Below are 14465 nucleotides of genomic sequence, written 5' to 3'. Positions count from 1 at the left end.
GGGAACAGTGTGTGTAAATACGCAGAGGCCAGAAAGCATGGAGTGGAATGTGACGTTGGCAGTACGGTGCATGGAAAGGGTAGGAGTGCGGGGCCTCCAGCGGTCAAGGCAGGTGGGGCCTGGCCAGGCAGAGGGCCTGCACAGGGGGCCTGGTGCTGGGCCGAGGGTGGCGGGAAGAGTGCTGTGATCCCCACTGATTATTGCCGTGGCAGGCCGGGGTGGCTCCCAACCGCTCCAAGGTCAGCAGCCTGCAGAGCACACATCCTCTTACCAGACTATGCATTCCAGCTCAGAATCCATTTATCCTTGGAGCTGATGTGAATAATGTTCCTGTATTTCTAATTTTGGTGTTCTTACCCTTGACATCAGAGTAAAAGCTTGATGTGGATACCATAATGAGGTCACATAGGAAACAGAGGGCTCTAGAGATGGAGGTGGGAGTAGTTCGAAGTGCGAAGTTTGCTGCCTGAAGATTCCGCTCAGAAACACAGCCCCCTAGTTCCTACAGGTGCCTTCAGTCTCTCTTTTATGTATCAGTTATATGTTTATTATATTTGCATGTATATTTATTATATGTGAGTTAGATATAAATATGTCTTTTATAAATACAGGTCTAGCAAAACCACCGTTTATTCTAAACTTAAGCCATGTTCTAGATGACATGGAGGTTTTTTGTGATGATGTGTCTGGAGCGATACCTTGTATACGGGGTTGGCCTAAACTGCTTTCTCTGAATCGGTGCTGTCATATGTTCTGTTCCCTTATCAGTCTCAAAACAGAAACTCTGGCCTGGTGCCCATCTCATGGGGCTGAGCTCAGCTCTGGGAAATTTCCTGAGGTTGAGGAAGAAAAGAAAAAGAAGCGGTACTTGGCAGCCCCCGACAAGCCTAGAGGCAGCATTGAGACACCAGATGCAACATCAGCCTTTAGAAAGAGACACCCCATTACAGAGTCTACCAGGGGCAGATCCCTTGCGCCCACTCCCCTGTTCCCTCCGCAGCTCCCTTCAAGCCGGGCAGGCCTCTCTAGTGTGGTCCTGGGTGGTACAGCCCTTCCTAGGAGTCTGAGCAGTTGGTTCACTTCAGAACTCCTCCATCCCCCATTTGTGTGATTTTGGTCAAAAAGTTCTCTGGAACGTTCCTACACCTCCACTTAGCAGTTGGTGCTCAACGTCTATCCTGGAGTACACCAGAGAGGCTCAAAGGATGGACGGGCACACAGTGCCATTACGGCAGCGGGAAATCCAGGTAACCGAGGTTCCTCTGCAGCAGTGCAGCTTTGCAAGGAGCCTCGTGTCCTTACAGCAGACCGCTGTGTGGCACTTTGAAAGAGGGAACCAGATCTAGGTGACTGAGGTAGGATAGTCTTCTGAGATATGGGGAAGTCAGAAACAGCAACGCTGTTTCAGAACAGTATGCTAGACAGGAAGCACCCACACACACACAAAACCCCATGTTACTTCCAGACTGAAGTGTGGGGGAAGCAAGGGCTTGCATCCCCGTATGTATGTGAACACGCCAGGTCCAGTCTGTGAGGCCGCCTCAGAGTGCTGACACTGGTTACTTCTGGGAGAGGAATAGGGTTAGGGAGCGGTATGTCATTTCCTCTATCTTCATGAATGAGAAAACCCATATATTTGGCAGTATCTAGAAAGCAGAGGCAGCGTGTGAGTGTGTTTGTGTTTTGAGGTAAAAATACACTTGAAGACTGGTTCTGGAGACTGTCCCTTTGGTTTGCAACCTCGCTGAGTTCACCGTGGCACTGACACTGTGTGAGGTGCCTACTCCACCCACGCACGTGCACACACGCACATGCACACACACATCGAAGCGTGGTAGAGGAACCGTGGTGTAGTGCCTCAGTAACCGGATGTGGAACAAGCTATAGGATCCTGTTCCATCCCATGTTCACAATGTGCCTGCATCCCAAGCCCTCCTCTACTAAAATGAATTATTTTGCCTTCGGCTTTTCTCCTCCTTCTTCTTCCTCTTCCCCTCCTCTTCCTCCTCCTCCTTCTCCTCCACCTCCTCATTCCTCTTCTTCTTTTAACAGAAAAAGTTCCAGCCGAATCACAACCTGAACTGGGCACCTGGGGAGAGGGCAAAGGTGACGATGAATTATCCCCAGAAGAAATACAAATGGTAAGGTTTTTCTGCCCAGTCAGGTGTTACTAACTGGTGTTAGTTAGGAGGTCATCCTAAATTCCCTTGCTTTGACTATTATATCAGGTTTTCAAAGTTATAAATAAATATTTTAGATACAACTTTTCCACCTGATTCTTAATACGCTTTTCATAAGTTTTAAATTTGCAGTAGCATAATTAAAGAAGAAATTGCCTTGGAATAATTTTACTAATAATAGATTTATTTTCAGCTGCAGTAAAAGAATTCTCCAGACTAAATGGGTCTTTTATAATTACTGCTGGGGTGCTTTTTAATTGTTTGCATTACCGGTGTTGTGCTAATGTGGAGAAAGCAGAAGCGATGACTGATAAATGAAGAGCAACACTGGAACCGCCGAGGTCTAGTTGCCAGTTGTAGGCTGTCCTCTCTGGGTGAGTTTCAAAAGGAAACGGATAGGTCTGGCACAGGCCCCTGCCGGCTCGTTTACAACAGTGTCTGTGTACACTTCGTGCAGACGTTGGCATGACCAAGCTGAATGGGGCAGGGAGCAGTGTTCCCTAGAGTGGCCCTGGTGTGACAATGTCCTCCACCTGCAGAGCGGGGAACCCACCTCCCACAGGCACACTTTGAGTGACTCTATCTGACAAATGACAACACCTTAACTTGTGCAGCGGTTGAGGGGGGACGGAACTTCACTGGTATCATCATCTCTGTGACCCGGTCACTAGTCACGCTCAGGTGGGGGCGCAGCAGCGTCTCCTGTTCACTTGGGCAAAAAGCAGTAGTGTCTGGCCCAAGGTCCTGGTAATAAGTGGAAGAGCTTACTAACCCGCCATCCCCAGATTTCTAACCTTTCTCCTTTTCCAGAAGAGAGAGGGAGTAGAGCTCTGAGGCAAAGCTGTGTCAAGTAAGAGAGGGATCCGGTCTCGTCCCAGCCTTGAGCCTCGTGGACTGAGGCTCTGTGTTGCCAGGCTCCTCCTCCTCACTGTTGTCTTCATAGCTTGCAGGTCTCAACTTTTAGATCCTCAGAGAGGCCTTCCCAACCACCCAACCTGCAGTGGCCCCCAGCCCCTCTGTCCCTGTACCCCATTTTATTCCCTCATCCCTCCACTAGAATACAAGGGCCTCGAGAGCAGGAGCTTGTCTGCTTTCGTGGCCATGTTCCTAGAGCCTAGAACAGTATTCTAATGATGAGTGCTTTTGATGAGTAGGATCATCAGTATGCATTACTAGAACATTCTAACTCTAAGTTAATACTGCTATTATGTGTACTTACGAATGCCCCCTCTATGCCGAGCCTTCTACGTATGTTCTCTTGTGTGGCAAGCTGACATGAGCAGCCTGGCAGAGGAGTCGTCCTCCACTGAGTCAGGCTCCACTGAGCAGTGGTACACTCACGGGTCTGCAGCCTGGGCCCCGTGAGGGTGGTCCAGTACATGGGTCCACTCCCTAGGATATCAGCTGCCAGGGCAGAGCACTGGCTCAGAATCTTCTTGCTCTCCAGACTTGCTATTTCTTCTCCAAGGCTGAATAAAGGACTGACCCACGGTGGGGCTGATGACTGAGCGAGCTGCCTGGGAGGGTTGTGCGTCATGGTGCCAAGGCATGCAGCAAGTGCTCACGAGTTCCCGCACCTTTCCCTGGCAGCCAGCTCTCTGCTGCGCAGGGTAGGAGAGACTGGCCTGTGCGCAGGCTCTCAGGTCACTGCTGCACATGTGCAGAGAGCACTGAGTGAGGGTGATGCACATGGCAGCTGGAGCTCAGTGGAGTTTCATACGTATTTTTTTTTTAAGATTTTATTTATTTGACAGACAAAGATCACAAGCAAGCAGAGAGGCAGACGGGGGTGGGGGGGCGGGGAGCAGTCTCCCGGTGGAGCACAGAGCCTCATGTGGGGCTTGATCCCAGGACCCTGGGATCATGATACGGCCAAAGGTAGAGGCTTGAACCCACTGAGTCACCCAGACGCCCCATTTCATATGTATTTTATACACAATCTGGTTTCACAAACATTTACCACCCCTCTCTCCCAGACAACTGGTTTCCTCTTTAAAATTGTCAGCTTAGAAGCATAGAACTGATCCCAGTGATAGTACTACTGGCTATGACTTTCCTAGGACTTGCTTTGGGGTGTTCCCTCGGAGCCTGTGGTATTTGCTTTGGAATACCAAGCAGAGCTATCTTTGTTCTTTACAGGCAAAAGTGATTCTGAGTTAAGGGACTAAGTCAACAACTTCAAGTGGCTTTGCCAAGCCCCTGCCTTCCTATAGATTCTCCGGCGTTCCAGAGTGCACCCTCTGAGTAGGTGCTCCGTGGTCCCCAGGCCCTGCAGATGTGGCAGCCGGAAGCCTTGAGTATGGAGGGTGGCTGGGGAGGGACTGTGGTGTGGATTCTAGTTAGTCAGGAGGCAACGAGAGGTGCGTCTGGGCACAGCTGTGGAGGCAGGAATGAGAAAGGTGCTGGGGGACTGGACTGGACTGGGAGGAGAAGCCTGGAGCTTTCCGACTTGGAGAAACGATGCTGGCAGTCAGAAGGGAGAGCAGGCTGGGCAGGGCAGGGGATGCCAAATTCCATTTTAGACACCCTCTGGGACATCCGTGGGAAATGTCTGGTGGGCAGTAGGAGTCGAGGCTCAGGCTAGAGATGTGAATGCAGGAGACATCCTACTGCTGATGTTTGAAACTGTGCGTCCCGGGGAGAAGGAGCAAGGCAAAGGGCAGTGCATTGGGGACCCTTCTCCTATAACCAAATGATGGCAGAAGTTCCTTAAAATCTCAGTTTCTCTTCAGTTTGTACAGAATTTTATTAATGAAAGTAATGATTTCACGTTCCCCCAAATAATGTAACAGGACCTGCATTTCTTTGCTGGAGAAAAAATACGCATAGCTCTGTCCCTTGAATGACTTGTACGCCGGCAGAATTTACCTTCTGTTAGGGTTCCCCCCCCTTTTATACACCTCATAAATAAAGTAGCTTGAGTAAGAGTCAGAAGTTTGCCTTTCTCCTGTAGGTAGTGGTGAGCAGCAGAAGTTTGTTAACCCTTGCTGATGCCTGACCCTTAGAAGCCTCTAAAAGCATGCTGGGATGGGCCAGAGAAAGGCTGGCAGCAAGGACGTCTGTAATCCACTGATGCCCTATCCCAGCAAGAGATGACAAAAGTGCGTGGGCTCAGGGACTCGATAGAGTCTGTTACAAATCCTCTTTATATCACTGTCTGTCGGTGTAATTTGGGCCAAGAAGATTTGCCTCACTGGACTTGAGTGTGGCAAGAACCACCACCCCACAGAATTGCTGGGAATGCAGAGTACCTGGCAGCATGCAGGGTCCATGGGAGCTGCTCAGCTCGTGTTGGCCCCAGGGCACACCTGCGTTCACTGAGCCTCTCCAAAAGGGGATGTAGACAACGCAGAGGAAGAGCAAAGGGTCCCATCATTAGGCTTTTCTGTACTCGATGACTGCTGGTGCCCTGTCCTTCCACTTCCTTGTTGGGTCCTGAGTCCCTGTCTGTAAACGTGCTACCAACCGTTCCCAATCTGATCCCAGGATCAGTGACTGAAGCCATCAGAACCAGCAAGACCTCCCTAATTTGTTCGGGGATCCTGCAAGTGGATTGGGCAGAAGGAGGTGACTCAGAACTTTGAGGGCTGCCTATTTAATGCTCACTTAACCTCTCCCTTAATTGGGAGTGATGGCCAAGTTCCGTGTCTTACAGTCTGGCCAACCCAAATCTTACTTAATACACTCAACTCTGAACATGAAAAGAAGCAGGGCACTATTGGTTTTAAATTGGCAAGTGTTGTAGCAAATTGTGGTCATAATTCATAATCACTGTTTTGGAATTTTTCCTCAGGGTAAAATAGTGAATTAAGCCCTATAATACCAATTTAATTCATTATTTCACCCATAGGAGCAGTTGTTACATGTTCCAAAATGGTTGCAGAGTGTTATATGGTTTGCACAGTAAATTTCCATTTATAACCCATGATGCAGGTATATTAACGTTTGAATTAATATAAGCAGATGTTTTGTGGTCAGGCTGAGTGAAACCAAATTGTTTTCTGATGTTACTTAGAGAAAATACCTCCTTTTCTAAGGCTGCATTCATTCTTCTTGCTTCAAGTGAAACCACCTGCATTAATTGATATATTCCTCAGCATGATTTTTAAAGACGTGCGTGTGACTTCTGTTCTCAAATCTGTATGAAAGGTGTCCCTAGCCCCTGTTCCCTGTGCTAGCCCCTGGAAGCACCAGCTGCCTGTTTGGCAGGGCTTGTGATCTGTGGCTGCCCTCCTGGCGAGAGTTGTTGGTAGAATCTGGGTACTACATGGCTGAGAGCTGAAGTCCACACCTTGGGGAGGTTTCGGGTTCACAGGGGAAGACGTGGGGGTGGAGGTGAGGGTCACAGAGCCATGGGTATGAAGCTGTTTGGCACAGAGAAATCCTATCTGGAAGACCCCTGAGAGATCCTGGGCCAAGGGGACAGAGTGCTTTCTGGGCTGAGTCCCTGTGGGTTCCAGCCCCTGTGGGTTCCAGCCCCTGTGGGTTCACAGTCTTCTGTTCAGTTTGCTGCTCTTGCCTCTTTGCAATGCAGATAACCTCTTCTGGCCTCGTTTTATACTCAAAGGCCTTTGTAGGAGTGATTTTATTCTTAAAACTATAGTAAAGAGGATAAGATTAGAAAAGGATTTCTGTAACAATATATTCACAATGTGGATTTGCAGCCTTTAAACCAGATTATAAACCCTTTTGGGGCCCCCTATTTGGAAGTCTAACTGACTTCTAGATGGAGTCAAGCGGTTAAATAATAGTTCCTAACACGCATGTAACACACACCACATGCCAGGTACTTGAGCGTTCATTAGTGTGTGCCACCCGTGTGGTAGGTTCTGTTGCTGGCCCCATTTCATGGAGAGCTCCCATTCCTAACCTTTAAATGTGGTGCCTTCCACTGTGGTTGAGGGGTTGGGGGAGGTTGCTGGGGGCGTTGGCCTGTGCTGAGAGCAGACACTGCATTTTGGTGTGAGACCAAACAAGATGGAGTGGAAAGAGCCATGGCAGGAGGCCCACAAAGACAGTCTGGCAGCTGGCATGCCTCTCGGGCCCTCCTTGTCCACCTTACCCATCATGTAGGCCTCACATCCCCCTCTCCAGTGCCTCACAGGGATGGGTGACCCTTATCTTAGACCCCCGGGGGAATTTGCCTTCCCAGGGCCTATAGGTACCCTTGTCCTTGGTGCTGACCATGGAGCCCAGGCCTTGCTGGGTACCGCTCCTTGTGAAGTCCCCATCCCCCTGGGGGACAGATGCCAGCAGCTGCCAGGGAGCCCCAATGACTGTGGTGTAAGTGTTTCTCATGCTGGAGCAAGTGAGATGACCTCAAGTCACAGCGGCTCTCTAAAGTTTGAAACCAGAGAGGTGGAAGAGGCCTTCAGAGCATTTCATGACTCATTTTGCAGATCTGGAATCTCACTTCCAGAGAAATTGATAATAACTTGCACTCAGTGAGAGCTTCCTGTGAGCCATGCGCTTTGTAAGCCACTTACAGGTATTCACACATCTTCCTCTTAAGAACTGCTAACTAGGGCACCTGGGTGGCTCAGTGGGTTAAAGAACTGCTAACTAAGTCGTGTTAGCATCCCGTTTTAGTGATGAAGATAGGCACAGGAAAGTTAGCTGCCCAAGGGTGTCCAGCTTAGAAAGTAAAGGAGCCCTTCTTCCCCACCCTCGGCATCATCACCACCTCTCTTGACAAAGAGGCCTTGTCACATGACAGGCCCAGCAGAAGCCAGTGACCAGTCCAGGGTCATCCAGGAGTTGCCACGAGGCTGTAGGGGCTGGCTCACTGAAGTCCCAGGCATGTCCCCAACCAGCCCCTGCCGGCCAGCATTTGCCTCTCCCTGTCTTACTCAGCAGATGAGAGGAGAGGTGTATGGGTTTGCCATTGAGACAGATTTGGAAACTACCCTGAGATCTGGTGCAAGGAATGTTGTCAGCGGCCTGGCCACTGCCTGATCTGCTCAAACGAGACCCACCAGGTCTCGTGAACTGACCACCTTGCACTTGGCTGTGGGAAAGAGGTTTTGTTGTTTTGGAAAACACAGTGTCATTATAACTTCCACCCCCAGTGGAGGCCGCTTTCCATGAAGGTCTTGGCCTCGTCGAACCTCTCTCCTCAGCGCTATTGCCGCTTGATCCCTTGAGGCATTAGTTTCTCCCACTTCCTCCAGGGACTGGATTCTTGCCAGTGCCCTTAAGAACCCAAGGCTTGAAAGGAAATGAGAGCCAGAATCTGGTCCCACTTCTGAGCAGGGCTGACAGGAGTCTTTCAGAGGTAATAGTTACCTCAAGGCCTAGAAGGATGTGCAGCAGGGGCCACGTGCCCTGGAGTTGGGGTAGAAGAGAGAGCTTTGTTCCCAGGGGACATTCCTGTAATAAACCACCTCAAACCCCTAGTTAATCTTGCTTAGGAACAGTTTAAAAAGCATAAAAGGGCTGAGGATTTAAAAGGACAGGGCCATATTTTGTCTTTTTAGAAAAATAAGAAAATGCCACCAGCAAAAAATAAAAACCCTAAGTAGTACCTGGGAGAATTATTGAAAATAAATTAGCACCTACAGGCGGAAGTAATTGTATTTTTTCCTTAGTAACTGTTGACCGTTAACTGAGCTGATACTTTCAAAGTCAGAAATGAAGTTTCTATTCCCGTAAATAACCGGCTGCATGCATGAGGAGAAGGGCCATCTGGGTGCATTGTCAGCAGCCAGCAAGGCGGCCTGCCGGGGGGGTTAGGGCGGCCCTGCATGTGCTTCCCCAGCACTTCTCTCTTTCTACAAGCTGAGCCAGCCCCCTGCGTCCCTGGTCTTCTGACCCAGTGGGTCTGGGGTGGAGCAAAGTTGTCTTGGTGTTGGAACAAGCAGTGGGGCTGGGGACCAGTGCCATGGGGTTTGTCAGGCCCTGCCCTGCACTGAGAGGCCAGAGAAGAAGTCCCCGCCCCAGGAGGGAAGATGCCAGAACGGGGGCAACAAGTGCAGCTGATGGGCCAAGTGCAGAGGAGCTTTTGATAAGAGATGGAGGAAAAGCATAAAAGGTTCATTCTGCCTCAGGTGCCTTGTCACGGTGGAAGGTGCCTAACAAGCTCTCCGCCAGCCTGTGCAGAGGTCGGGGGCAGCAGGCCACAGGAGAAGGCCACACCTCTGAACTGATCTGCGGGCCTTGGGACAGGGCTGGTGTGCTGTCAAGTGACGTGACTGGCATCTTAGTTCACTTTGACCCCTCAAGGAGTGGGAGACAGACCAGAGGAGACTGAAAGATGATGAGGACAGAGCTTAGGTGCCAGGCAAAGAATGGGTGCAGCAAGGGTGTGGCAGATGGGACAGAGGACACCCGCGTGGAGGGCTGGAGGGATGAGTGGAGGACTGTTAAGAGGCCCTGCCCGTGGAAGTGACCCCACCCCCACCAACCCGTGTCTCCAGTGAGTCGGAGTAAGCAAGGCACAGGGAGGACAGGGAAACCCAGGGAGGGGTGAGGAGGTGTAGCGAAGGCAGCAGCCTGGGCAGGTACAGGGGTGAGCGAGCACAGCTGCTTCCCTTCCTGTGAGGGAAGCCGGAAGGAGTGTCAGGGAGACCGTGCAGTGGGAGCCGGTTGGAGTGGCGGGGAGACTGTGAGTCCCTGCAGGAGCAAGGGGTAGCAGGATCTTCAGTCAAATGGCAAAGCCTCTGGATGGTGAGAGCTTGCTTCCACTTGTTCCCTGTGCAGCGCCTGCCGCACACAGATCCTCAGAAAATTTCTGTGGTTGCAGCTGCAGCTTTAACAGATGTGAAAGGAAGAATGGGTGTATGGCCTTTTCAGAGTTGGGTTTGACTCCGATCCTACCCTCAGGCAGCTCACAGTCCCACAGGGAGTTGGGGATGTGCACAGCTTCTGACATATGCTAAGAGATGTTCGGAAGGTGCTAGGCCAAGGTTAGAAAAATGAGAACTAACTTCAAGCCTGGGGGCCCGGGATAGGTCACGGAGAAGGTGGCCTTTGGGCTGGGTCTGTGGGAACTCTGCCCCAGGGTTGAGTGGGCATGGGAAGGCGGAGTGCGTGGTCCTGTAGGTGAGGGGGAGGAGATCGGCTGGCCCCACACCATGGCGAAGCTTCAGACACACTGTCCTTTGTTGGGCCAGAGTCAAGCTGGCAAGAATGGCCGGGGAGAGCTGTCTGCTTCACAGAGTCACCTGGGCTCCAACGAATTCCCACGTGTTAGGGCAGCATCCTTACCCAAATTACATCCCGAAGCCCGATCGCTAGCCTGAGCCCTGGGAACATAGCTCCTCTGGCTCCTGGGCCTGTGTTCTGGTCATGGGGTTGGCCAACACAGCTCTGAAATCACACTGCCCTGCTCTCAGCTAAGCTGCTGGACCTCACCTCTCTACCTAAAACAGGTGGACCCAGCAGCAGACAGCACAGGCCTGTGGGAGCCAGGGGAGAGCAGGGGGAGGGATGACAGCTTCTCCCCGCCCCCCGCCCCAACTGGGCCTCCAGCTGTGCCTCCAGGGTCACCTTCTTGGGCATCAGGGCGGCTCGCAGGTGGGGACAAGTCCAGCCGCAGGGATGTTGTCACGCTGATGCTGGAAGGAGGGACTCGGTGGTGATCCTTAGAGGGCAGATCAAAGATTTCTGTGCAGAGGCCTTGCTAGACACTTGCCTCTGGCTGTGTTGGGTATGACATCACCCTTCATGTGTTTATTTCCTCACAGTTTGAACAAGAAAACCAGCGCCTCATTGGTGAAATGAATAGCCTGTTCGATGAAGTGAGGTGTGTATGTGGTTTCTCCAGGCTGCTGGCATCCGTGATGGCTTTCCCAGAAATGGGGAATAAATTCACTTTGGTGCCATGGTGTCCGCTTGTGGCCCTGGCCACATGCACCACCCCCTCCCCAAGCCATTTGGAGGTGAAGGCAGGTGCCCAACTTTACTGACTTCCGTCACCCCACCCCTTTCGTGGGCCCCCCTTTCATTACCCCTTTCATGCTGTTCCCAGTGACCTCAAGCAGATTGCACCAAATACTGTGGAGGGGGGGCCCATGGGGGTTGTTTGCGCCTCATGACTCCCAGTGAGTCATGAACCATGAATCAGAGGGAGCCTCCTGCACTTGGCTCTGCCAGGGTCTGTCTGTTCCCTCAGCTCTGGGGTTGGCGGCACCAAAGGCAAGTGGCTGTGTTTGCCCATGTGAACCATCGCTGGCTGGTCCTCAGGGGAAGCATTTTGGGCCCGTTCCCCCAGGAATGTTTGAAGCATCTGAATGGGAAGCCCTGCTGCTCTGTGGGCTCATCCCAAGAGAAAATGCCTCCCGGCACTGTACCCACACAGCCCTGGGGACTCCGCATGCAGGTGTTTCCCTCTGACAGCACCCGGCCTGTGCTCTTCTGTAGCCTTTGTCTTTCTTCCGTGGGCCTCCTGGTCCTTGTTCGGACACTCCACCCTCACCACGCCTGCTCCTATGCACCTCGCTCTCCCTTCCCACACCTCGAAGCCCTGGGATGATTGGCTGCCCCCTGCCCTTACACAGCAGGCCTCTTGGGCTGCGAGCTCATCCTCATTTCTAGGCCTGCTCGAGCCCCCAGGCCACCCCTGGGACACCCTTGCTGCCCCTGAACAGGAAGCCCAGACACTTGGTTGCTGAACCCAGATAGATTTTTCAGACGGAATCAGAGTTTTTCCTTTCAACAGGAAGTTGGTTAGAGTGGCAGAGAGATTCTCCCTCAACCTACTGAGCAATAACAAAGTTGAGTTGTCAGCACATTCTAGTGCTTTCTTTTGAATCCCCACCATGTTACTGTGGTTACTAGGCTGGGTACAGGCCTTCTAGAAGACTGCCTTTTGTAACCGGGGCATGGACTCCACGCCAGGGCCCTGCGGGTCAGCTTCTGGGGGAGGACGTGGTTCCAAATGGCACAATACCCTCCAAACTGGGAGACTTAAGAGGAGAGACGAGAGTAAAACGTCTGTCTCCTCCCCCAAGCTTGACATGGTGCCCCGTCCCTCTCTCACGGATGTCCAGTTCCCTCTCTGGAGGCTGTGGTGGTGTCCCCTCCATTTCCCACTTAGACAATCCCTTTAGAAATGCGTAGCATTCTTGTTAGAACTACCAAGTATTAATGGTTGTCTGTAACCTCTTTTTTTTCATTACCCCCAAATGAAGGCAAATTGAAGGGAGAGTGGTTGAAATTTCCAGACTCCAGGAGATTTTCACAGAGAAGGTTTTACAACAGGTAAGAAAGAAAAAAAAAATCGTTGTTCAAAGTGTTAGCTTCAAAGAATGTACTGTGAAGTCCAGCCGTTCCTTTTGAGCTGGCCTGGTCTCTGCACCCAAGCACCCAGAGCCCTGTGCACGCAGCCCATGGGCGCTCAGAGGGATCCTCAGGGGAAGGCCTCCTGTCCCCCTGGTGCAGCCTCTGTGCGTGGCAGGGACATCTCTGCTCTTGGGTGGCCCAGCCCAACTGAGGGCCCAGCCAGGCTGTTGGGTGGAGCACACGAAGGTGGCGGGAGTCAGGTCGCTCTTGGTTCTCATGCCCTCAGGGAACCAGGCCGGCCCGCTGGCTCTGCAGGGCTGTGACCCTTGCGGGGCTGCTGTGAGTCTCAAAGGTGGGCCCCCAGAAAGCCCCCAGCACAGCACTTGCTGGGGAAGTGGCTTCTGAATCGGCCTTTCCGAGAGCCCAGACTTGGCCCACAGACCAGGTCTGTGCCCTCAGGTGTCACATCCACACAGCAAATAGGATCATTCTTCTAAGAGGATTTTATGTTATGTGTACCTGCCTCCCCTGCTGAAATTTCTCCAGCCAGTAACGCAAAGCTGTTACAGACCTGATCGGTTTGTCCTTTTGTTTATAATACCCACAGATCATGGAAGAGTTTCAAAGACAAAATCACTTTGCTCCATTGTAGGAAACTGGGCTCATTGGCTTAAGATACCCCACTCCCAAAACCTGTCCTGAACCTCACAGCCAGAGTTGAGTCATTGTAAATTAGGTACATGAAGCCTAACAGTTTGGAAGTTCAGGTTCATAAGAGCTGTCCTTTTAAACAGCGCGCTGAAGGAACTCTTCAGGCGTGTGTATGCTAACCTTCACATAGAAGCCTCCTGACACATACAAAAGTGAAGTCAGCTGTCCCTGTCAGAGCACACGCCTTGTTTCTAGAGGCATCTCAGCGTGGGAGGAGAGCTCAGAGGTCAGGGAGGGTCAGATAGACTGGCTCCAACCCAGGGTGCCCTGAGCTATGCCACCCTCCACAGAGCGGAACAGGTGTCCCCTGTGTCACCCTTAGAGCTGGTATAGAGGTACACATGCCTGGCTCATGGCAGCCCATCAGTACATGGGAGCTAATGTTTGTACATTTTAACTTCTCCCTTTTTTAATTTTTTTAAAGATTTTATTTATTTGACAGAGATCACAAGCAGGTAGAGAGGCAAGCAGAGAGGAGGGGAAGCAGGCTCCCCGCTGAGCAGAGAGCCGGACACCGGGCTCAGTCCCAGGACCCAAAGACCATGACCTGAGCCCAAGGCAGAGGCCCAACCCACTGAGCCACCCAGGTGCCCCAGCTCCCCCTTTTTTTAAAAGGTTTTATTTATTTACTTGAGAGAAAGAGAGATAATGACAGATAGCAAGAGCAAGCACAACCAGGGAGGAGAGGAAGAATCAGGCTCCTGCTGAGCAGGGAGTCGGACATGGAGCTCCATCCCAGGAGGCGTTTGTCTCTGGACGTCCAAAGAGTACAGGAAAGAGCAGAAGAAAAGCCCCTGGCTTTTCGTGGCTGCTGTGTAGCAGGCAGCTCTCATGTTTGTCCCTTCTTGACCAGCCAAGAGGGACAGCAGGTGGCAGCTGGGGGTACATGGGGCACAGGCCCTGGGTTCCAGTCCTGGTCCTGCCACATGCTTGCTGTGTGACTTCGGGCGAGTTACTAAACTTCTCTGAACCCTAAGTTTCCCTTTTGCAAAATGGGGCTGCTGCTACCCCTCGGGGCACCGTGAGGACTCATAAGCTCATGTGTGTAAAGTCCCATTCCTCCCTAAGGGGCAGCTGCTGGCTTCTGATGTCTGTACACTTAGGGAAAGAGAGAGTGTTTTGGTCACCTGTCACTGTCCTTCCACAGGAAGCCGAGATTGACAGCATTCACCAGTTAGTAGTCGGAGCAACTGAGAATATCAAGGAGGGTAATGAAGACATCAGAGAGGTGAGTACTCTTGGGGCCCCCCAGGTCTCCCCATTGTGGCACCATGTCTGGGCAGCAGCCGTCATCTTGCTGGCATGGCTGCCTAAGTGCCTTGCTGGGGCCCAGCCCCCAGGGCTCACCTGGTG

At 51.8% G+C, this 14465-nt stretch overlaps 1 protein-coding gene across 2 annotated transcripts in view; it reads left to right on the top strand.

The window, feature by feature from the left end:
* STX18 (syntaxin 18) overlaps nucleotides 1-14465 on the top strand; it is a 112607-nt gene that overhangs the window by 96606 nt on the left and 1536 nt on the right. For both annotated transcript variants that reach the window (XM_044226204.1, XM_044226205.1), the window contains exons 7-10: nucleotides 2053-2141; nucleotides 10865-10923; nucleotides 12311-12380; nucleotides 14260-14340. In XM_044226204.1, the coding sequence (XP_044082139.1) occupies nucleotides 2053-2141; nucleotides 10865-10923; nucleotides 12311-12380; nucleotides 14260-14340 (299 nt within the window). The remainder of the gene's footprint in view (nucleotides 1-2052; nucleotides 2142-10864; nucleotides 10924-12310; nucleotides 12381-14259; nucleotides 14341-14465) is intronic.

This window comes from Neovison vison, chromosome 11 (assembly GCF_020171115.1).
Source record: "Neovison vison isolate M4711 chromosome 11, ASM_NN_V1, whole genome shotgun sequence".
In the NCBI taxonomy this organism is placed as follows: Eukaryota; Metazoa; Chordata; class Mammalia; order Carnivora; family Mustelidae; genus Neogale; species Neogale vison.
This window is presented reverse-complemented; position numbering and strand designations above follow the sequence as displayed.